The sequence below is a fragment of the Cebus imitator genome, unplaced genomic scaffold (genome assembly GCF_001604975.1).
Source record: "Cebus imitator isolate Cc_AM_T3 unplaced genomic scaffold, Cebus_imitator-1.0 Scaffold1, whole genome shotgun sequence".
NCBI classification, from domain to species: Eukaryota; Metazoa; Chordata; class Mammalia; order Primates; family Cebidae; genus Cebus; species Cebus imitator.
The window spans coordinates 1,876,180-1,899,849 of record NW_016107316.1 but is presented as its reverse complement, the minus strand read 5'-3'; the positions used below and the strand labels follow the sequence as shown (position 1 = coordinate 1,899,849).

Here is a 23,670-nt window from a genome sequence, read left to right as displayed (position 1 = left end):
TGCCCAGGCTGGAGTGCAGCAGTGCAATCTTGCCTCACTGCAGCCTCTGCCTCCCAGGTACAAGCGATTCTCCTGCCTCAGCTTCCCGAGTAGCTAGGACTACAGGTGCGTGACACCACGCCCAGCTAATTTTTGTATTTTTACTAGAGACGGGATTTCACCGCGTTGGCCAGATTGGTCTCGAACTCTTGACCTCGTGATCCACCTGCCTTGGCCTCCCAAAGTGTTGGGATTACAGGCGTGAGCCACAGTGCTCGGCCCCGCCTTAGCTTTAAGAGGTTTTCAGGCTGGGTTGGTGGCTCACACCTGTAATCCCAGCACTTTTTAGGAGGCAGAGGTGGGAGGATCGCTTGAGCTCAGGAGTTGGGACTGTAGTGAGCTATGATCAGGCCACTGCACTCCAGCCTGGGCAACAGAGAAAGGCCCTGCCTCAAATAAATAAAGAGGCTAAGTGCAGTGGTTTATACCTGTAATCCCAGCACTTTAGAGGCTGAGGCAAGTAAATCACTTGAGGTCGGGAGTTCAAGACCAGCCTGGCCAACATGGCGAAACCCTGTCTCTACTAAAAATACAAAAATTAGCCAAGCATGGTGGCACATGCCTGTAATCCCAGCTACTCAGGAGGCTGAGGTAGGGGAATTGCTTGAACCCAGGAAGCTGAGGTTGTGGTGAGCCGAGATCACGCCCCTGCATTCCAGCCTTGGTGACGGCAAGACTCCATCTCAAAAAAACGGAAAAAAATAAAAGAGGTTCTCTATCTCAGCCCATTTACAAAACAGTACACGGAGCGCAGCGATAGAAGTCAGGGTAAAGCCACACCCGTCAGAGGACACCAGGCCGGGCTAGGAAAGGAGGGAACCCCTGGGGAACTCCTTGGCTCCAAGTACACCAGGGCTTGGGAGGTGAGGAGGGGTGCGCACGAAGACGCTGTTTTCTCAATCCCTCCTCTCCCTTACACTCTTCCTCCTCACCTGCTGAGCATTTGTGGTGACCCTAGAAATAGAAGTGTGTGACTTCAGGGTGTGTGTTTTGCCTTGATTTGGAATTCGAACGGGGGGCATGAGCTGTTGGATCACCCAGCCTCTCTGTCTGGCTTCAGTGACAGGCATCTCGGGGCAGCCCCTCCCTCGCAGGCAGCTCTGACCTAGTCCCCCTGTGTTGAACACAGCTCACCTCCCTCCAGTGCAGACACACTGAGCCCCGGAACAGGCGGAGGAAGTGTGGCCCTTTCACACAAGCTCTGCAGATACTTGGGGCAGCTACCCTGATCGCTCAGTTGATGTCATGGAAACTTTGGACATTGACAGGTTGCTTCCCGGGCCTATTACACATTATCCAGAAGCTTCCACTACCTTGCATTCCTGGGTTAATTCCGTTAGGCTCATGAAACCTCTATCTTCTATGATGTTGGAAATCTAGAAGAAGTCTATAATAGATTGGTCGTGGTAATGGTTTTCTTTCTTAGTGATTCCTCATCTTTTCTTGAATGCTATTTAAAAAAAAAAAAAAAAAAAACCTTTTAAAAATATTTTTTTTCCCCAGAAAGGTAATACAAGATAAACTTTGAGTCTTTGTATGTCTGAAAACATCTTTCATCTGCTTTAGTACCTGATTAATAGTTTATTTGGGATTAAAATTCTGAGTTCAAAACAGCTTTCCCTCACACCTTCGCAGCCATTTATAACACTGGCTTCCAGTGTCACTGACGACCAGGTGAGGCCACCTGACTCTTGGTTTCTTGTACGTGGCCTGTGTCCAGCTGCTCGGCCCTTCCTAGAGACTTATCTATTTAATTTTTTAAAATTAAAAATAATAATTATTTTTTGAGACAGAGTCTTGCTCTGTCACCCAGGCTGGAGTGCAGTGGTGCGGTCTCAGCTCACTGCAACCTCTGCTTCTTAGGTTCAAGCCAGTCTCCTGCCTCAGCCTCCCCAGTAGCTGGGATTACAGGCACCTGCCACCACACCCAGCTAATTTTTGTATTTTTAGTAGAGGCGAGGTTTCACCATGTTGGCCAGGCTGATCTGGAACTCCTGACCTGAAGTGATCCACCCACCTCAGCCCCACAAAGGGCTGGGATTACAGGTGTGAGCCACTGCGCCCAGGGGGTTCATCTTGATTATTTCTTGCACTTTCCCCCTTTAAATGTCTGTGAGTTCTTTTATGACCATTTATATTTATGAATCAAAAACTGTTTGACTAGCACATGCAGCTGGAGTGGGTTTCTTTGTAGTCGTGCACACCTATTTACCCTAAAGTTTTTCCTTTGAACAGAAAGAGCTTGCAAGCTCTGAGAAGTTGTACGCTCAATCCAGACACCTCTTATGTTTGCAGCCTAAATTCTCATCACCTGGGTGGTCCAAAATACTTTACATTAAGTCCTTTAAATTAAAGGATTAATTTAATATCCCTTAAATTAAATTAAAGGATTTAATTTAAAGTGGTTTCAGGCCAGGGATGCCTGCTACGTGCCTGGCAAAAGCAAATGCATCCCCTCTCTGGAGGAAGGCACATTCCTCTTAGGCCTCAAAGAATAGCCATAGGGAATTTTTCAAGGATGACAAGCTGCAAACGACAAAAAATAACCAGCTCCTCAAATAAGCAAGTGAAGACTTAGAAGAAACAATAAACAAAAATATGCCAATGAAAATCTCAGTTACTAAGATCACCAGACGCAGATAATAATCAACTACATTTATTATGTTTAAAGAAAACACCTGCAAAGGACAAGGACTATAGAAAATGACCTAGAAGATTTGAAAAATAACCAAATAAGACTTCTAGAAATGGAAAATACCATAAGCAAAATGAAAGATATCAATGATATGGGTTTAACAGATTAGACAGAGATGAAGAGAGGATCAGTGAGATGGAGAGAGGGAGATAGAAATGACCCAGAACACAACATAGAGAGAAGGGCCTGATAAAAGATAGCCAGAGAAGAAATTACAGCAAATATCTTATTCACTCAATATGTGATGGAAACTTTTCCTTTTAATAGAGGATTAAGATGGAGATGGCTGTCATCATCACTTCCTTTCACTGTACTGCTGAAGGTCCCAGCCAGTGCAGTAAGGTTAGGGGGAAAATGTATAAGGATCAGAAAGGGAAAAATCAAATGGTCATTATTCCCAGATCATGTGAATGGGAAGAAAATACAAAGAAATCCATAAATTATTAGAACAATAAGGGAGTTCAGTAAGACTGCTGAGCACAAGATAAATTCATATATCTCTGGCCAGGCCCAGTGGCTCATGCCTATAATCCCAGCACTTTGGGAGGCCAAGATGGGAGGATCATTTGAGTTCAGGACTTTAAGGCCAGCCAAGGCAACATAGTGAAAACCCATCTCTACAAAAAATGAAAAATTAGCTGCATGGTGGCATGAGCCCGTAGTCTCAGCAACATGAGAGGCTGATATGGGAGGGTCGCTTGAGCCTGAGAGGTAGAGGCTGCAGTGAGCTATGATCAGGCCACTGCACTCCAGTCTGGTTAACAGAGCAAGACCCTGTTTCAATAAAACAAAAAAAGAAAAGAAAGAATTTTTTTTTTTTTTTTGAGACCAAGTCTCACTCTCTTTCTCGCCCAGGCTGGAGTGCAGTGGTGCGATCTCGGCTCACTGCAACCTCTCTTCCCAGGTTCAAGCAATTCTCCTGCCTCAGCCTCCAAGTAGCTGAGACTACACATGCGTACCACCACACCTAGCTAATTTTTTGTATTTTTAGTAGAGATGGGATTTCACCATGTTAGCCAGGGTGGTCTCGAGCTCCTAACCTCATGATGCGCCCGCCTCAGCCTCCCAAAGTACTGGGATTACAAGTGTGAGCCACCGTGCCTGGCCCAAGAAAGAAATTTTTGAAAAATATATGTATCTCAGTCATTTCTGAAGCATCAAGCAGGTAGAAATTTTTATTTTTAAAATATAACATTGACAATAACATTAAAATGACCAAGTAGCTATCTAGAAATTGGTATAAAAAGAGATATCTGGTCGGGCATGGTGACTCACGCCTGTAATCTCAGCACTTTGGGAGGCTGAGGCAGGCGGATCATCTGAGGTCAGGAGTTCAAGACCAGCCTGGCCAACATAGAGAAACCCTGTCTCTACTAAAATTACAGAAATTAGCTGGGTGTGGTGGCAGGCGCCTGTAATCCCAGCTACTCAGGTTTAGACAGGAGGTTTAGACAGGAGAATCACTTAAACCTAGGAGGCAGAGGTTGCAGTGAGCTGAGACTATGCCATTGCTCTCCAGCCTGGGCAACAAGAGCAAAACTCTGTCTCAAAAATAAATAAATAGGCCGGGCACAGTGGCTCATGCCTATAATCCCAGCACCCTGGAAGGCCGAGGTAGGTGGATCACCTCAGCAGAAGTCCAAGACCAGCCTGACCAACATGAAGAAACCCTGTCTCTACTAAAAATACAAAATAAGCCAGGAATGGTGTTGCATGACCGTAATCCCAGCCACTCCGGAGGCCGCGGCAGGAAAATCACTTGAACCTGGGAGGCAGAGGTTGCAGTGAGCTGAGATCTTGTCATTGTTCTCCATCCTGGTAAGAGCAAAACTCATCCAAAAAAACAAACAAACAATAAATAAAATAAAAAGAGCTATCCATGATATCTCTATAGGGAAAATGATAACTTCTTAGACGACACTAAAGGAGTCCTAAATGAATTGATAGTCCCTATTTATAAATTCGAAGACTCATTAGTGTAAATCTATAAGTCCCCCTAAAATGATCTGTAGTTTAATACAACCCTAGAAAAATCCCGTTTTTTTCCCCCAAATATGACAAGCTGATTATAATATATGTATATATGGTCCCTGATTTTGATGATTCAACATAGGATTTTTCCACTTTCCAATGTGTTCTTCGGGACATAACCCCATTGTAAGCCAAGGAGCCTCTGTACCTGGAAGTGCCAACAGCCAAGAATCACCAAGACTCTCTTGCAAGAAGAAAGAAGCCGGGAAGACAAGCTTTAGCAGACAGCAAGGCTTGCCTGACACCAAGGATGAGATGGGGTGGTTCTGGCCCAGCACGGTTAGGCAAGTGGACTATTGGAACATAGACTCCATGGCAGCTGCATGCTGTGTAGACACATCCTTGCCTTATGAAGAAAAAGCACTGCAGGGCGGCAGGGAGAGGTTCTGGGCAATGTTTAGAGTGGGGTCGGGGTCGTGTGGTTTCTGGAAGTGATATGGGTGTCATGCTAGGTGACAGTGGGTCACATGACCCGTGGAGGTGACACACGGGGTGTCCTTATGCTAGGTGACACTGGGTCACATGATCCCTGGAGGTGACCACATGTCCTCATGCTAGGTGACAGTGAGTCACATGACCCCTGGAGTGACACACGGATGTCACCGTGCTAGGTGACACTGGGTCACATGATCCCTGGAAGTGGCACAAGGTGTCCTCGTGGCAGTGGGTCACATGATCCCTGGAGGTGACCACATGGGGTGTCTTCATGCTAGGTGGCAGTGGGTCACATGATCCCTGAAGGTGAGAGACGGAGCCCTCACATGGGTGGCTGTCTGGGAGGCAGTGAGCCTGGCCCTGGCTCTGCCACTTGCTCCGTGCTTTCCAAGTCACTCTCCTCTTGCAGCCTCCATTTTCTCGCCTGTGCAATGAGTAGATGGAACTCGACAGCTCGAGATCCGTAAGCTCTGAGGCTCATGGATCCTGGGTTGAAAGTGGTGGCCATCGTCTGTCCACACAAAGCCAAAGCCTCAGGCAGGCTGCACTGCTGACAGTCTTTGAATGTCTCGTTTCATCTTTCTCAAGGTGGCTGCAGAGCAGAGCACAGAGGAGCACGTGGGGAAGAGCAGCACCTGTGAGTAAGTACCAGGGAGGCACATCTTCCCGAAGCCACAGGTTCTTTTTGTTGACTCCAGCCAGCCTCAGAGCCCTCCTGCCTGCACCGTTTTCCTCCAGGTCCTCACGAGGTTTCCAGGGGCAGCTTGCTCTAAATGCAAAGCCCTAGTCCTTGAGGGAAGGTCCTGCTGCGGAGATTGCAGGAGGCTCACCCTCTCAGCAGCTTTGATCTCCCGCCTAAATAAGGCCGTGACCTGGGTCAGACCAGGGCTTGCCCAGCCCATTCCCTATTTGCACCTTAACTCATTCAAACATACTCAGATGCTGTGCTGGGCACCATGGCCAGACCAAGGAACAAGACACCGGCCTTAAGGAACTGGCAGTCCAGGGCCAGCTGTGGGCCCACGTACAGCTCCACTGCACGGTAGTAGGAAACCACCCTGAACACCCTTGCCGGTAGCAGGCAAGGAGCTCATTTCCTCCTTTAAAATCCCACAGCCCCAGAGCCCCGGCCTCGTCTGTCTGCTCCAGGGACGACTTTCTACCCCAGACCAGTCACCCCCCTGGCTTGCACACCTCCAACTAATGTGGCGACAGGTCACTGGGAGCAGGTGATTGTGTTCAGATAAGACTGTGGGGGTGAAAACGGTTGGAAATGTTAGCCATGGTCCTTAATTACAAATGATTTCAGGACAGGAGCCCTGCTGGACCCCCTGATGTAACAGACACCGGGAGGTCCTTCCCTGAGCCCCACAGCGGTGCTGAGGGCTGCAATGTAGGCGCTGGGACGGAGGCCTGCCCGGGAGGCTCATGGTCTCTGGAAATGCAGGCAGCGGGCTCCAGGGGAGGTCAGAGCTGTCGTTTAAGATGGCTTGAAGGGATTGGAGTCACAGCACCAAAAAACAAAGATGGCTTGAAGGGGCCAAGCCCAGAGTGGCTCATACTTGTGACCCTAGCACTTTGGGAAGCCGAGGTGAGCAGATCATCTGAGGTCAGGCGTTCGAGAGCAGCCTGGCCAATATAGTGAAACCCCATCTCTACTAAAAAAATACAAAAAATGCAAAAAATAAAATTAGCCAGGAGTGGTGGCGTGCACCTGCAGTCCCAGCTACGCAGGAGGCTGAGGCAGGAGAATTGCTTGAACCCAGGAGACGAGGTTGCAGTGAGCCAAAATCATGCCACTGCACTCCAGCCTGGGCAACAGAGGGAGACTCCATCTCAAAAAATATATATATATAAATATAAATATAAGATGGCTTGAAGGACGTATAGGGGTTTGCCGAGGAGAGAGGAGGGAAGGAGCCTTCTGGGACACTGTGGCAGGTGGGGTTGGTAGAGGGAATGGGGGAGGGAGGATTGAAGTGTGAGGAGGACCTTGAATGCCAAGTGGAAAGGGCTGGGCATTGCTTCCCAGTAGAATGCTGTGGTGGCTCTGGGCAATGTTAGAAGCCACTGCAGAGGGGGAGGGGGTGAGGAAGCCCACGCAGCTCTGCCCCTGCACTATCGCCAGAGACTTTATAGTTTCCATCAGCCCAAGGAATTTAGGATTCAATCCTACCATGAACTAATTAGCTATTATTTCTTTTATTTATTTATTTATTTTCTCTTTCTTTTTTTTTTTTTTTTTTTTCATATTTAAATTATTTTTTTTTTTTTTTTTTTTATCAAAATTTTTTTTTTTTTTTTTCTCTCAAAAGGAAAGTAATTAGCTGTTATTTCTTCTGACCTTTACCCATGCACACTCCAGGACACCCTCACATTTCCATTACCACCACTCACCAGTGGCACGTCATTCATTCATTCATTCATTCAGTATACTTTATTCATTTGTTTGTTTGTTTATGTATTTATCGAGATGGAGTTTTGCTCTTATTGCCCAGGCTGGAGTGCAATAGCATGATCTCAGCTCACTGCAACCTCTACCTCCCAGGTTCAAGTGATTCCCCTGCCTCAGCCTCTCAACTAGCTGGGACTACAGGTGCGCCCCACCATGCCAGGCTAATTTTTGTGTTTTTTGTAGAGACAGGGTTTTGCCATGTTGGCCAGGCTGGTCTCAAACTCCTGACCTCAAGTGATCCACTCGACTCAGCCTCTCAAAGTGCTGGGATTACAGGCGTGAGCCATCACGCCTGGCCTATTTATTTATTTTGAGACAGAGTCAAGCTCTATTGCCCAGGCTGGAGTGCAGTGGCACAATCTCGGCTCACTGCAACCTTGGCCTCCTGGGTTCAAGTGATTCTGCTGCCTCTAGCCTCCCCAGTAGGTGGGACTACAGATGTGTGCCACTACGCCTGGCTAATTTTGTATTTTTGTAGAGATGGGGTTTCACCATGTTAGCCAGGCTGGTCGCGAACTCCTGGCCTCGAGTGATCCACCCGCCTCCGCCTCTGAAAGTGCTGGGATTACAGGCGTGAGCCGCTGTGCCAGCTAAAGCCTTTTCATTCAGTATACTTTAATGGGAGCCTCCCTGAGTGCCGTCCTCGGCGTAGAAGTGCCCAGGGCTCTGCCAGCTCCTCCCTGGTGCAGAAAAGAGGAAGCAAGATCAGTGCTGTGCTCCCACCAGGAAGGAAGCCCCAGGTCCCAGCAGACCTGCCCCAGGGTCCAGGTTGGCAGCATCTGCCCTGTACCCACTGTGCCTCTCGCTGTCCACAGCATAGCACCCTGCTCTCATGGCAGCCGCGGGCCCTGCAGGCCAGTCTCAGCCCCCCAGCGTGCAGCTCTCAGGCACCAGCGCCTCACTCTGTGGCTGCGACAATGTCCTGTTCTTCAGTCTCCTTCCAGCATCACCCTCGCCCCCAGGCAGGGTCCTTCCAGCAGTGTTTCAGGGTGCAGGTGCTGATGTCTGCAGCCATCTCTGGGATGCATCTGAAAATCAGATGAAGAAGTAGATAAGTATGTGGTAAAGTAAATAATATAGCAAAGTTGACCCTAATTGTTGAAGTCAGGTGGCTGTGCTGGGGGCCCAGCTCTTGCCCTGAGTTCCAAGAGAGCCAGATGGGGACCTGGAGGCTGTGCTCAGAGCAGCAGTGGCGTATGAATGCAGTGGTCAGAGGGAACTTTGAGGCCATCTGGCCCAGCCCCTGAGGCTGGCAGGTAGGGAACCAGGCCAGGAAATGGAGGGCAGCTGGCCCCGATGTCTGACCTCTGGCAGAGCAGTCGGCGGTGTTCCCCTTGCCCAGGGTCCCTGGCTGGCCACGGGGAGGGCAGCATCCCACATCTGGCCGTGGACAGCTGGCCTGCCTCTCCCAGGCCCTGTCAGCTGCAGACCTGCACACCCTATTCTGAGGCAGTGTCTCCAAGAAGCAGCACCCAGCCTGGCCAAGTCTTCATGCCCTGCCCTGGGCTCCCGGGACTCCCTCCTGCAAAGGCCCGCACCTCTCAACACAGCTGTGGCATGTCCAGGGCAGTTAGCACCACCCAGGTGTCCACACAAAGTCCAGAGGGTCTGGGAGAGCGGGACAAGCCGGCAGGGTCCAGGCTGACAGGGCCACTTTCCGGAGCCCAGGTAGCAGGAGCAGGGGCTAAGGTCTCCGTCCCTCTCAGCTGGGCTGCCAGGTGGGCTGAGGGAGTGGTGGGATCCCGAATGTGTGGTTCCACAGAATGAGCAGCTCCTGTGAGACCCCAGAGGGCACAGGACCGATGTCGGCACACGGATGTGACCTTAATTCCCTTATTTTTATTTTATTTTATTTTGGACAGAGTCCTACTTTGTCACCAGGCTGGAGTGCAGTGGCTCATTCTCGGCTCACTGCAACCTCCACTTCCTGGGTTCAAGCCATTCTTCTGCCTCAGTATCCCGAGTAGCTGGGATTACAGGCACCCACCACCCCAGCTGGCTAATTTTTGTATTTGTAGTAGAGACGGGGTTTCACTGTGTTGGCCAGGTTGGTCTTGAACTCCTCACCTCAAGTGATCTGCCCACCTCGGCCTCCCAAAGTGCTGGGATTATAGGTGTGAGCCACTGGGCCTGGTCATGATTCCCATGTATTAAGGCTGTGGTGCGCCGGATTCCATGTCACATGCTGCCCATACGTTGTCTTACACCTGAGAACAAACTCATGAATCAAGTTGCGTGCTGGAGGAAAAACAGAGGCTGGCCTTGCCTGAGGTTGCCGTGCAGGTGAGCCACAGAGCTAGGATTCAAGCTGGGGTCTTCCCAGCCCAGAGCCTGCCTTCCCTTAAACAGGGCAGGTGCTGGCGTCCACTAAGTGCAGGGGCTCGGCATTGTGGCTGCTGGTGGCTGTGTACTGGGCGAGAGAGCCACAGGGTGTCCCAGGGCAAAGGTTTTCAGTTTGGGTTTCAGGATGGGCCCACTGGTGGCCATGGTGGTACCCAGGGGAGACCAGTGAGAAGGCACCTCCTGCCTGCTGACAGCCCTGCCCATTTTTCTCGCCTACAGAGTCCCAGACAGCAGTTGCAAGAGGCCAGCCACCATCTCCTATGACCACGCGGAAGAGGGGCTGATGGCGAGCATTGAGCGGGAGTACTGCCGCTGAGGACAGCGCGCCCCGGCGCCCCGCCAGGCCTTAGAGGCACCTGCTGGCTGGGTCTCCCCCCGCTGGCCCAGAGCTCTAGCAGGAGCTGAGCCACCTCCAAAACACAGTCACCCCCGGATATTTCAGAGCTGACCTTTCAAATTCACTTTCAGACAGTGCTGCCCTGGGCCAGCTGCTGGCAGTCAAGGTTGCTGGGGGGGCGGCGATCAGCTGTGCGACCGGGTCAGGAGGCAGGCGGTGCTGACCCACAGGTGCGTGGGCCAGGCCGCCGGCGCCTCCTCCCCACCGCAGGGAGCCTGCCAGGTTCTTCTGGAGCCTGAAGTGTGTGCCCCTCTTGGTTGCCCGCTCTCCACAGTGGGGAGGGCTCACAAGGCCTGAATGAGACAAGCGAGCCCCTCTTGGCATCCGTGCCACAGCATTTCTGGAAGGTTCTGCTGTGGAAGGTGCACCTGTGCTGCTCCCTCAAGCCTCAGGCCCATCTCTCCAGGTGAGGCCAAGTCAGCTTAGTGCCTCTTAACTCCCCAAGGAGCAGCCTGGGGGTGCCGCTGGGCCAGGCAGCGCCTGAGGTTCTGTGTGTCTAACCAGCTCCCAGCCCAGGCCCAAGCTCCGAAGCCCCCCCACCCCCTGCCACACTTTGAGGAGCGAGGACCCCAACTCTGATCCTAGCCCTTGACGGACTTGCAGTGGGAAGTAGGGTTCATCACTGCCTCTCTGGGCCTCAGTTTCCCTCTCTGGAAAATCAGCTCTGGCAGCTCTGGGAGGCCATCCCCAGCTCTGACAACCTGGAACTGCACCAGTCCAGGCGGCCACGGCAGTTCCCCCGCCTTAGGTACAGCATTGCCTTCCCTGTGGGGAGCCAGCGCTCGGGTCCCACGGGGTGGAGGGGGGAGGGTCTGCCTGCCACTGGCTTTCCAGTTCTCCCTTTCACAGGCAGCCTGGCCAGTGCCTTTGGGGCTTTTAAATTCTCTTCCCGCCTGGGTGGAAGGTGGGAAACCACAGCAATGAAGCAGAAAGAGCCTTGGAATGTTCCTAGTTGCAAATGGGAAAACTGACCTGCCCAGGACGCCCTTGGAACATGGGCGGAGCTCCAGCTGGAGGGGACGCCCGTGTGGGCCCAGGTGCAGGGACAACTCCGAGGGAGAACTGCGGGGAGAATAGCAGTCCAGGGAGGCGGGAGGCAGGCGCAGGCTCCTCCCCAGCAGCCTGAGGGCATCGGGACAGAGGGGGAAGGAGGGAACAGCGGCAGCTTCTACTGAAGCCAGTACAAGCCAGGTTATCTGGCTTGACCAGCCAGCACGGTGGCCCCCCTCCCCCCCGGGCATCCTTGGTTTCCTGAGAAGAGCTCCAGCCCTCAAGTCCTGCGAACACGGCAGAGCAGGAGCGTCTCGGGAACCAACAGCCAGCTCCTTGGTACTGTCCCCAGACCCACAGGCCTGCTGTGGCCATCAGCAAACGGGCATTTCCTTGACCTTTTAATTGAGAGTGCCTTTGTCCAGCTGTTCACAGCTAGGAAACTCCAACTTCAAAGTTGGAGCTTGGAGCTTGCCCCCTCAAGGGCATGGCTCAGACCCCCCCCCGAGAGCCGGGCGCCACTGCTCATCCAAACCCAACTGTTTCTTTTGATATAAAGATGGAAGTCATTACTATATTTTAATAATAATGCAAATACGTCTTTTAAAATAAGTTAACGTTTTATTTCGTACCACCAAATGGATCAGGCTTTGAATTTAATCATGTAAATGTTTATGATTTTATTCATTTGGTTAAAAAGGAATGATTTCAATCGGTTTCCAAGAAAAAGATGATACCTCGGCATTTTCTGGTGGAAAACGCGTAATACCCTCAATGAGATCAAAGTGTTAGAGGAAAAAATAATTCAAAAATCGCCACAAGCTACGTCGATGTCAAAGTAAATGCACTTTATCAGCGCTAAGAAGTCACAGGAATTGTTCTCAGGTCTTTTAAAAAGTTTTTCCTGAATTCAGGAAAAGTGTCTTCTGAACAGCAGCTAGCCAGATAAAGCGGTGTGTGTATTGCAGCTGCAGGTGAAATAAACATTTAAAAAAAGAGCAAATAAAATGATGTGTGCCAGCCACTTGAGCCAGCCCTGTCTCTGTCCCGTGAGACGGAGGGGCTGTGCCTGGAAGTGGAGGGTGGTCGTCGCTGCAGCCTGTGGCCCAGCCCGAGCCTGTCCTGGTGCCTCCCGTGTGCCAGGCACCACCTCAGGCATCTTCCTGGCTGCCTCAAGTTGCATCTGAGCCTCAGCATCCTGCTCAGCACTGCATGGGGCATTTGCTCCCTCTCCTGCTCAGAACTGCATGGGGGATTTGCTTACTGCCAGGGTAGGACTGTGGCTGGAATTGAGGCAGAAAGAAAAACACCTCAAAGGCAAAAATGACGCCTGTTACTGCCTGGGAGTCTTAAGTGACCACAAAAGTATCTCCTGGTTTATTTTATTTTATTTTTTTTTTCTTTTGAGACGGAGTCTTGTTCTGTCGCCCACGCTGGAGTGCCATGGTACTATCTCGCCTCACTGCAACCTGTGCCTCTTGTCTTCAAGCAATTATCCTGCCTCAACCTCTCGAGTAGCCGGGACTGCAAGCATGCACCACAACGCTCAGCTAATTTTTTTTTGTACTTTTAGTAGAGACAGGGTTTCACTATGTTGGCCAGGCTGGTCTCAAACTCCTAACCTTGTGATCCACCTGCCTTGGCCTCCCAAAGTACTGGGATTACAGGCATGAGCCACCGTGTCTGGCTGTGTGTCTCCCGGTTTCTGTATCATGAGAGTTCCTTGGAGCTGCTACAAAGCCCCAGGAACTGAGAAAACACTGTCCACCCTCACGTCTGAGAAATGCTGGGTGTGTTTTCTTGAGGAAGAAGCAGAGTCCCGCTGTTGCCCTCCTCCTGACACGTGCATTCCCAAGCCTCTCCTCACAGGCTCGTGGGCTCCTGGCCCCACGCAGGCAGGGGCCTCCTTCCCCGGCTGCTGTTGGCTCAGGCTCCCCGCACCTCCCTGAGATGGCTGTTTCTAAGACACTTTCCTTTGCTGTTCCAAAGACCTAGGGCCGCTTGTCCTCATGGAATGCTGCACCTGCTCACACATGGTGCCAGCACACCTGCTGCTGACGTTGATTGGTAGACCAGTGAGAGCACTCTCTGTTCCCAGGGGTGGGGCACACATGTGCACGTGTGAGCATTTGGGAGAGCTTAAGGCTGTTGAAGAAGTGTAGCCAAGTGCCCCACGGAAGAGAGAATCCGTGGCTTTTTTTTTCTGTTTCCTTTCTGGCAATAATGAGGCAGGAGAAAAGTATTCCCAGTTGCCATGAGGAGGATAAATCACATTTGCGGCTGTGGCGGCTAGCTCCCTCTAGGAGGTGGCTCTGTAATCAGACCTGTTGTGTGGTGAGGGTCTGGACCCCCTAGGGACAAATCAGACCTTCAGAGGTGGGCAGGGGCTGTGTTGACTGGGGATATGGCAGCCTTTAGTTTCTTTCTTTGTTTTTTTCTTTTTTTGTTTTTTGTGCCTTTAGTTTCAATAGTTAGGAAGGAAAAGAAGGAAGGAGACCCAGACCACTCCTTTTTGGGGGTATGGATCTGTGGGAAAGAAAGGTGGCAATTTAAGTCCACAAGAGGTGACATCTGACCAGCACCTTTGTGTGGCTGGGGGCCTTGGGATGTGGCCGCATGGGAGACAAAGGGCGGGCCCTGAAACCTGCACCCCTGAGAAAGGAGCGTTGTGGCTACCTGTGGTGCTGAGGGGACAAGTATATTATTTTGTGATCTTGGCCTCCACCAAGGCCATGGGCCTGCAGCCAGTTAACAGTGACACGATGTGGCAGCAGGAACTCAGCAGCAGCTTGGACGTCACAGTTCTGTTCCTAGAGAGTAGAATTTAGAAGGTCCCAACTTGGAGGCCAGGTGCAGTGGCTCCCACCTTTAATCCAAGCACTTTGGAGGCTGGGGCAGGAGGATCGCTTGAACCCAGGAGTTTGAGACCATCCTGGGCAGCATGGTGAAACCCAGTTTCTACAAAAAATACAAAAATTAGCCGGACGTGGTGGCACACACCTGTAGTCCCAGCTACTCAGGAGGCTGGGACTTGTGTCACAGGTGGGAGGATCTCTTGAGCCTGGGAGCTGGAGGTTGGAGTGAGCTGTGCTTGTGCCACTGCACTCCAGCCTGGCCAACAGAGCAAGACCCTATCTCAAAAAAAGAAAAAGTCCCATCTTTGGCTAAGTAAACCCTGGAGGCTTAAAATAATTTGTGGGAAACGGGAGAAACTGCAGTGGGAGAGACTGAATTTCCTACTAATCTGGCAGGAGAGGATTTGAGTGAAACATAAAAATACTATGACCTTATTCGCACAGGTTCCAGAAACATCTTTTTAAAGATTTAGGCAGCAACTACTTGAAGAGGGTACTGCATGCCAGGCTCTGAGGCATACAAAGTCAAGATGGCTAAGGAATGAGCGAGGTATGGAGGAAGCACGGACGGTGCCTCCGGGAATCTGTGCTCGTCCGATTTGTGCAGACGAGTCAGCGGTCAGACCCAAGGCCCAGGTTGTTCTCCCCTGCCTGGAGGACATGGAGGGTGGAAGTAGCCAGGCTTCCCTCTGCAGCGAGAGCTCAGGTGGGCTGTGGAGAGCCGGGCAAGAGCCCAGGGTTCGAGGGAGGAGACCCAGACACCAGGCTTGACTTCACGCCACTACCAACCATGTGCCCTCTGGGATCTTAGCTTCCTGCTCTGCTCAAGGCGCAGCACACACCTGTTCCTCCCACCTCCCTAGATGACAAATGACCTACCGAGTCCTCTGTGCACTACAAAGTTCATGTGATGGCGGTGGGGACTCCTTCTGTCTTGCAGAAGGAGAATCGTGAGCGGGGGGCCCTGGCGGCCTCTTGGAGTAGCAGGTGCACTGGACTGCGCCTGTAGGGAATGCAGTCTCATATGAAGCTGGCAATAGGGCCTGGCCCAGCAAACCATGGGGCTCAGCTGGGGTTCGGGGCCAGGTATACCAAGAGATGCACTCTTCCTTAGGGTCTCCCCTGCCCCATACACTGCCGGAGCTCCAGGGACTTTTGTGTTCCCTGCATAAGTGTTTCTGAGGTTTCCTCAGAGGTGTCTCTATGGAGTCACGGTCACCTGAGGGGGGAGCTTCAGCACCCCGGGGCCTCGCACGTGCCTCTGGGCTCTGGAAGTGCAGCTGCCCAACCCAGGGCCCCAGGGCCTTTGGGGCACATGCCACTGCCTCTGTGGAGCTGTGGTAGGGGTGTCCCACAAAAAAACTGCCCAGGCTCCTTGTGTCACAGCTCTTTTAGTTCCCACACGCAGAGCGAGGTGAGCATGAATCCAGGACCTGCCCCCACAAGCCTGGTGTCACAGACAGAATCAAGGTGATTCTGACACCTTGACAGCACAGGGTGCCCCAGCCCTCTGTCCCATCTCTGTTATCCTGCTTGTTGCTCTAAATGTTCATCATGTCTTTTTTTATTTTTTTGAGACAGAGTCTTGCTCTGTCGTCCAGGCTGGAGTGCAGTGGCGCAATCTTGGCTCACTGCAACCTCTGCCTCCTGAGTTCAAGTGATTCTCCTGCCTCAGCCTTCTGAGTAGCTGGGATTACAGGTACACACCATCATACCCAGCTAATTTTTGTATTTTCAGTAGAGACGGGGTTTCATCATGTTGGTCAGGTTGGACTCAAACTCCTGACCTTGTGATCTGCCCACCTCGGCCTCCCAAAGTGCTGAGATTACAGGCATGAGCCACCATGCCCAGGCTGTTCATCATGTCTTACCCACTCAAGTATGAGCTCTTTGGGGGCAGGAACTGTGATAATTGATCTTTGAGTTTCTGACCCAACACAGCAGTATTCATTAAATGCTTGTTGGATGGATGGATAGATGGATGGATGGGTGGGTGGATGGATGGATGGATGAGTGGGTAGATGGATGGGTGAGTGGATGGATGAGTGGGTGAATAGGTGGGTGAGTGGTTGGATGAATAGATGAATGGATGGTTAGGTAGTTGGGCGGGTAGATGGGTGTGTGGATGGGTAGGTGAGTGGTTGGAAGGATAGAAAAATGGGTGGACAGATGATGGGTGGTTGGATGGATGCATGGGTGGATGGGTGGGTGAGTGGTTGGATGGGTAGATGAATGGATAGATGAATTGGTGGGTAGGATGGGTGGGTGGATGGATAGGTGGGTAGATGAATGGGTAGGTGGATGGATGGGTGGGTGGATGGATGGATGGGTGGGTGGATGGATGGATGGGTGGGTGGATGGATGGATGGGTGGGTGGATGGATGGATAGGTGGGTGGATGGGTGGGTAGATGGATAGGTGGATGAGTGGTTGGACAGATAGATGAATGGATAGATGGATGGGTAGTTGAATGGATGGGTGGGTGGATGGATGGATGGGTGGGTGGATGGGTGGATGAGTGGTTGGATGGATAGAAGAATGGTGGATGGATGATGGGTGGTTGGATGGATGGGTGGGTGGTTGGATGGATAGATGAATAGATAGATCAATTGGTGGGTAGAAGGATGGGTGGATAGGTGGGTAGATGAATCAGTGGTGGATGGATGGGTGGCTGGTTGGGTGGCTGGATGAATGGATAGATGGATGGATGGGTGGATGAGTGGTTGGATGGATAGAAGAATGGGTGGATAGATGGGTGGTTGGATGGATGGGTGGGTGGGTAGATGGGTAGGTGGGTGGTTGGATGGATAGAAGAATGGGTGGGTGGATGGATGGATGGATGGATGAATGGACAGATGGATGGATGGATGGATGGGTGGATGAGTGGTTGGATGGATAGAAGAATGGGTGGATAGATGATGGGTGATTGCCTGGATGGGTGGGTGGGTAGATGGGTAGGTGGGTGGTTGGATGGATAGAAGAATGGGTGGATGGATGATAGCTGGTTGGATGGATGAGTGGGTGGATGGGTAGATGGGTGGGCGGATGAGTGGATGTGATATAATTACTGTAATAGAACAGCTTATATTTTAGCAGGTAAACTAGATTTGCAATAAATGAAGTTCAGTAAAATCTGTCATGGTTTTACTAGTGGTCAAAATCTCTCATTTCATAGGATTCTAGAGGAGGGAGCCAGGGAAATCTTCCCAGAGTTCGCCACATGAGAGCTCAGCAGTGAGAGCTGAGGCGGTGCCATCTGCACTTGGCTTCCAGTGCTCCATCCCATTGCTACCTGCTTATATATGTGCGTCTTCCCCCGGCACTTGGCTTATACTCTCTTGTGTCTTCTCTCTCATTTTTCATGTCCAATCTGTCCTCTCTGGAACGTGCTAGGCTTCTTACGAGGAAAGGCAAGAGGACTTTGAGAGTGAACTTCCCTAACTGGGAGGTGACTGAGTGTGTGTGTCGCACACCTCTGGATTGGGCCAAGCTCACTCCCAGGATGTGGCCCAACTGTTAGGAAAATGTCTCAAGTTCCTCATTTTAAAAATCCTGAAACAAAGAGGTAGGTTGAAAGTAAAAGAATACTGATGTCATGGCCAGAAAGACATTACGAACCTTGGTGACAACACCCAGAGAACAGCAGCTACACAGTCACAAAGCTGAGGGTCATAGGCTTGTGGCTGCCACCCCAAGACAAAAGGGGTTGGAATTGGAGGGACTTTTCCAGGTGAAATGATGAATGCAAAGGCCATTAGTATTTACCGGCCCCTGCCATTTCTTCGCCTGCGCACGCATATACGCATACACATACCATGTGGGTGATAAGATCTCTGCAAACTTCTCCACGGTCACCTCCCGGATGGGTGACTCTAGAAGGCAGTAGGCCCTTTCTCAGAGAGGCACACACAGCTGGAGCCCTCCCATGTGGTGGACACAGGACCACTTGGCCCCAGCACCTGGGAAGCCCCAGCCCCCACCGCTCCCCACAGGCTGTTGACCCAGGAGCCCAGGACCAGAAACCAACAGCTCTGCTCATCCCTGCCACGACATTCCTGGGCAGGGGCTTGGATTCCAGTGCAAAGAATGGCATCCATTCTGACACATGTTCAGCGCCCGCCCCAGGCCAGGCAGTGTGAAGGCCCAGGGATGCAGCAGTGGGGAGAGCTCTTGTCCTCATGGTAACGATACCCTGGAGCATTTACTGAACATACTTGGTGGATTACAGTAAACTCTTCCACACACCCTCTTCCTCTCACCCCACTGTGGGGCAAGCATTATTAGCCCAAGTGCACAAAGAAGTAAGTAGTGGAGCCTGGATTCAGTTACCTATTTTTTGGTTCCAAGTCCAGTAGTCTTTCCAGGATCTCGCAGCCAATTCAAAGATTTAGGGTAAATTTGAGAAAGCGCTAAAAAGGAGAACAGAGTGTGGGCTGAGAAGCAGAAGTGTGGTCGGGTGGGGCCTGGAGGCTTGGGGTGCGTTGCTCCTAGTGGGTGACACACAGCACCTGGAGGTGGGTGCTGGGGTCACAGCCGACAGAGTTGGCTGGGGCCCCTTGCAGGCCTTTCAGGAATTGCATTCTGCCTGAAGGGAGCTACCTTGCCCAAGGTGAGGCCTCCCCTGGGGCAGCCCTCATCTGATGACAAAGGCAGCGCTCCTTGCCCTTGTCTGGGGCCCCTTTGCAGGGCCTCCTGGTGCCAGAGCTCCCGTGGGGCCGCTTCCGTGGCACTGGTTTTGCAGTTCACTTTCTCTTGGGTGCAGTCCTCGTCTCTTGCTTCCTTACAGGTACTGGTCCTGGAAGTCTCACCCAGTAAGTGTCCTGTGGGCAAATCTGTCTCAAGGATCTCTTTCCAGGGAACCTGATCCGAGACACACTGCCATCATCATCATCTGACAAAAGAGCGAGTGGGTCCAGTGGGAAGAGCGACCATGTGCTGTTGGTTCTCCAAGGGGGACCCCTCGCCGACCCTGGGCAGTGAGGCGAGTACAGCTGCAGCAGGAGGTGCGGTCAGGCGAGGCCAAGGGGGCCTTGTGACTTTGGCTTTTCTTGGCAAGAGACGGAAAGCCACTAGGGGTTTCAGGCAGAGCGAAATCACCTGACATTTCTCCATAGCGTCAGTGGCTGGTGAGTGCAGACTGAAGGGGGTCCGAGCAGAAGCGGGGAGGGGTGGGCTTAATCCAGTAGACACACGATGGTGAATCGGAGGTAACACAATTATTTATGGTAAGCCTCCTCTCCCTGCCCTTGCAGTCTCTAGTCACTTTTTCCGCTTATAGATTTTGCTTGCCAGCCCCAGAAAGATGGCTGGGGGCAGGGGCGCCGCGTACTGTACCATGAGATCCACAATGTGGCCGTGGCCGTCTTCCTCATATTGCAAGAACACAGCCGGCAGAAACAGCTCCTCGCGTAGTGCCTTCACCCGGGCCACCTGCCCAGCCTCCTTCTGCCTGCAGTTTTCCTGTAGGATCTGCTTACCGTTCCAAGTGGTCCTGCAGATGCTGAACCACCAGCCAGCTGCATTTGTGGCCCTGGATGTCAGTGCCAACTTTGCTGGTCACACTGGGATCCCCAGAGAGGTCGAGATGATCATCCTCAATCTGAAAGGACTCTCGTCTCCAGCAGGATCTTCCTGGCTGCAGCTCCAGCATGGCAGGAGTAGAAAGTGGTCTTGTATTTGACAGTAGGTTTGTACCTCTTTTTTTTCTGAGATAATCTCACTCTGTTGAGGCTGGAATGCAGTGTCATGATCTCAGCTCACTGCAGCCTCCGCCTCCCAGATTCAAGTGATTCTCCAGTCTCAGCCTCCCGAGTAGCTGGGACTACAGGAGCATGCCACCACGCCTGGCTAATTTTTTGTGTTTTTAGTGTAGATGGGGTTTCACCATGTTAGCCAGGATGGTCTCGATCTCCTGACCTCATGATCCACCAGTCTTGCCCTCCCAAAGGGCTGGGATTACAGGCGTGAGCCACCGCGCCCGGCCAGATTTGTACATCTTTTCAGTGAATCCACCAAGATCCACATCGCCCTGGGGGGCTGTATGAGGTCCAGGTTCTGCCCAATCTCAGTCTGATAGGAACTCTGCAGAAGCGCTCCATCAGGCTCAGGTAATAGGGCTGCTCCTGGCAATAGGCAGTAGATGTATGCTTCCAGAAGGTACATGCATAGCATCACTGATAGCATCTAAACTAACTTCTGCTGAGGAGTCAGCAGATCTGCCCCTGGCGAGTGAGGGCTGAGTCCATTATGTCATCTGCCACCAGGAAGAGAGCTTGCAGCACTCCCACACAGCAGCCCACAGTCGGGCTCACTGGAGACTATGGGTATCCTGTTTCCTTGGCACCACCAGCTCCCAGAATGCTGCGAGCACTGTCCAGCCCTGGTGACACTTGCCTCCAATGGCACTGGAGGACCTCCTGGAGCCGGGCAATAGTATCTCCTGTCTCTGGGTGCCCCTCCTCATCCCCAGTTAGCACCCGAACCGTCTGGGAGAAGTGCGGAATGAAATCCTGCTTTTCTTGGGCATACACATCTATTTCTGGTCTCCATGCATGCTGAAGAGGAGGAAAGGGCTCTGTTCCTGGACACGGGTTCCTCCTCCGTGATGCTGGATGTTTTAAAAGGAGTCAAGGACTGTGATGGGATGTGGGGTGAGAGAAGAGTTCAAGTCTTGCAAGGATGTATGCACTCTTCTTTTTAAAGACAATGGGGTCTGGCCAGGCACGATGGCTCACGCCTGTAATCCAAGCACTTTGGGAGGCCAAGACAGGCAGATTACAAGGTCAGGTGAACGTTCAAGACCAGCCTGACCAACATGGTGAAACCCTGTCTCTACTAAAAATACAAAAATTAGCCAGGCGTGTAATCCCAGCTACTCAGGAGGCTGAGGCAGGAGAATCACTTGAACCCGGGAGGCAGAGATTGCAGTGAGCTGAGATCGCACCACTGCGCACTCCAGCCTGGGCAACAGAGCGAGACTCCATCTCAAAAGCAAGCAAACAAAAGACAAGAGGGTCAGTTGTGAGAATTGTAGGGTCAAGTGAGGAGAAGATGAGGCACTTGGTCATTTAAGTGTGCAATGCTAACTGACCAATGCCAAGTAGACAGGTGGATATAGGGATGCCAACTCAGGAGAGAAGTGCAAAGGAGAGCCCCTCAGGGGTGTTTCTGGTAGAGATGCTGTTTTAATCTCAGTGGTGAGGCTGGGAAACATCACCAAGGGACTGCAGCATAAGAACTTAAGGCAGGCAGATGAGGGCCGGCCGAGCACAAACCCCGAGGTGGAGGGAGGGCAGGGGCATGTGGCCTTAAGGGCACCACCAGCTCCAGCCGATGCCACTGACAGGCCTGAGAATTGAGCCCACGAAAGCCCTGAGCACACCCTGGGAGCTCCTTCAGTGGTGTGGATGCAAGGCCCCCTTAGAGGGTTGGAGACAATGTGCAGAGCCAGAGTGGAGCCTGCGCTCCAGGATGTGCTTTGTAACCCTGGGCTGGGGAGGAAGTATGCAAGAGACTTCCAAGCACTTCTTCCAGACTGGCTGGAAAACTACTTCGAATTCTACCTCTTTGCAGCCACCCCCGGCACAGGAAGGGCGTGAGCACCGAGGGCCACAGGGTTACCCGGCACACAACTGGGTCTGCCAGAGCGGCCACTTCACAAGTTGGCTTTTTGAGACAGTGTTTTGCTCTGTCGCCCAGGCTAGGCTGCAGTGGTGTGATCATAGCTCACAGCCTCCTCCAATTCCTGGGCTCAAGGGATCCTCCTGCCTCAGCTCGCCGAAGTGCTGGGATTACAGGTGTGAGCCACCACACCTGGCTCTCTTCACCCATTTCTTTCAGAAAGAACCCTCCAAGGAACCCAAAGAAACAGAATAAAACCCCAGAAAACAAGGAGGAGAGATTAGTCTGGGCCAATACACAATCAATTTTATAGACTCTCCCAAATAGTCGCTAGTTACAGTTATGACACAGGACACACATCCAGTTTAAAATCAAGTTTTATATGATTCAAAGAAAAGTTACATTACACATACTCATTTAAATAATAAGTCAAAGTCTGTTACATAAAACATAATTATGAAACATTTTAAGTCTTACAATTCAAACTACTTAAAAGGCTCAAAGTCACAAAAGATCAAGCAAAACTGCTCAGGCAATAAAGTGCACTAGGGGAGCCTGCCTCTCCAGTGGCCTCCAGCGCCCAGAGCCGCCGCTGAGGGGCTCCGTGAAGAATCCACACACAAGGGTAACTGTTCTGCTGCTCAGAACAGTTTTCAGACAGGAACTCTTTCCAACTTAAAACCTTTCAACAGACAAATGGAGGGGGAAGGAAGATGGTTTAAAGAAAGCATTTCCAAATGTAATCAGGACATGGAAGTGTAAATTTAAACCATTTTCAACATGTATCTCTTTTTTAGAACTAGCACTACTTGGAGAATGTTCTGTGATAAGCAACCAAATACTCAAAGACCTTATCCACCAGAATACTAGCAGGACTAATATTACTCTGCATGTCATAATGAAGAAAAATATCCAAATTTGATGCCATTTGTAGCGTAGTGGGAAATGCTGATGCCGATTTGGATGAGTGGGAGGAAGGACTGGGTGATGAGGAAACAGGAACTATGCACGCTGTGGCTCTCCCGCAGCTGCACTGCCTCATGACGACAGGACTCACCTGCGGGAGTGTCCAAACACGTGGAAACCTCCTGAAAACATACACATTTGTGTCAAATAACAGCTGATACTAAGGGGCAAGTTAATGGGTACCAAGTAACACACAGTGAATGACCAGGTGGGGATTTTATCAGGCTACAAAGAACAAAACACAAAACTTCATTTTATTCAATATTTCACCTTACCATCATTTTAATAAAGATGACTGCCAATAATTAACCAGCAGAGACAAAATCTAAATACATACTGCACAATCAAAAAATATTCCCAGGCTACCAAATTAGTACAGCATTCTGTATGCTCCTACACTTACTCCATTGCTTGAACTTCCACTGTTTAGCAAGAACCAGTGTCAGTGGCTTCTGGTACACAGGCAGCCACATTCTCTTGTTTATCTAGCATATGCACTCATACCGTTTAAAAGTGTCATCCATCATCTATTTTCTAGGTAGACTGTAAAACATACCATTCCAAGTAATTTTGTTTGATCAAAACAATTTCCTTCAAACAAAAGGGCCAGGCATGGTGGCTCACGCTTGTAATCCCAGCACTTTGGGAGGCCAAGGCGGGAGGATCATGAGGTCAAGAGATTGAGACCATGGTGAAACCCCGTATCCACTAAAAAATACAAAAATTAGCTGGGCATAGTGGCGTGCGCCTGTGGTCCCAGCTACTCAGGAGGCTGAGGCAGAAGAATTGCTTGAACCCGGGAGGTGGAGGTTACAGTGAGCCGAGATTGTGCCACTGCACACCAG

General features: G+C 51.2%; 1 protein-coding gene across 2 annotated transcripts in view; it reads left to right on the top strand.

Moving 5' to 3' along the window:
• The window catches only part of CYS1 (cystin 1), a 26,848-nt gene extending 7,668 nt beyond the window's left edge, over nt 1-19,180 (top strand). The window contains exons 2-4 of one of the 2 annotated variants that reach the window (XR_005199520.1): nt 5,789-5,837; nt 10,218-10,801; nt 19,026-19,180. Coding sequence is in view for 1 of the 2 variants with exons in the window: in XM_017525431.2 (XP_017380920.1) it covers nt 5,789-5,837; nt 10,218-10,219 (51 nt within the window). In the remaining variant the exon portion in view is untranslated. Of the gene's footprint in view, nt 1-5,788; nt 5,838-10,217; nt 12,394-19,025 lie in introns of those variants that run through there. The other variant, XM_017525431.2, reaches the window with a different exon arrangement.
• The last annotated feature ends 4,490 nt before the right edge of the window (nt 19,181-23,670 follow it).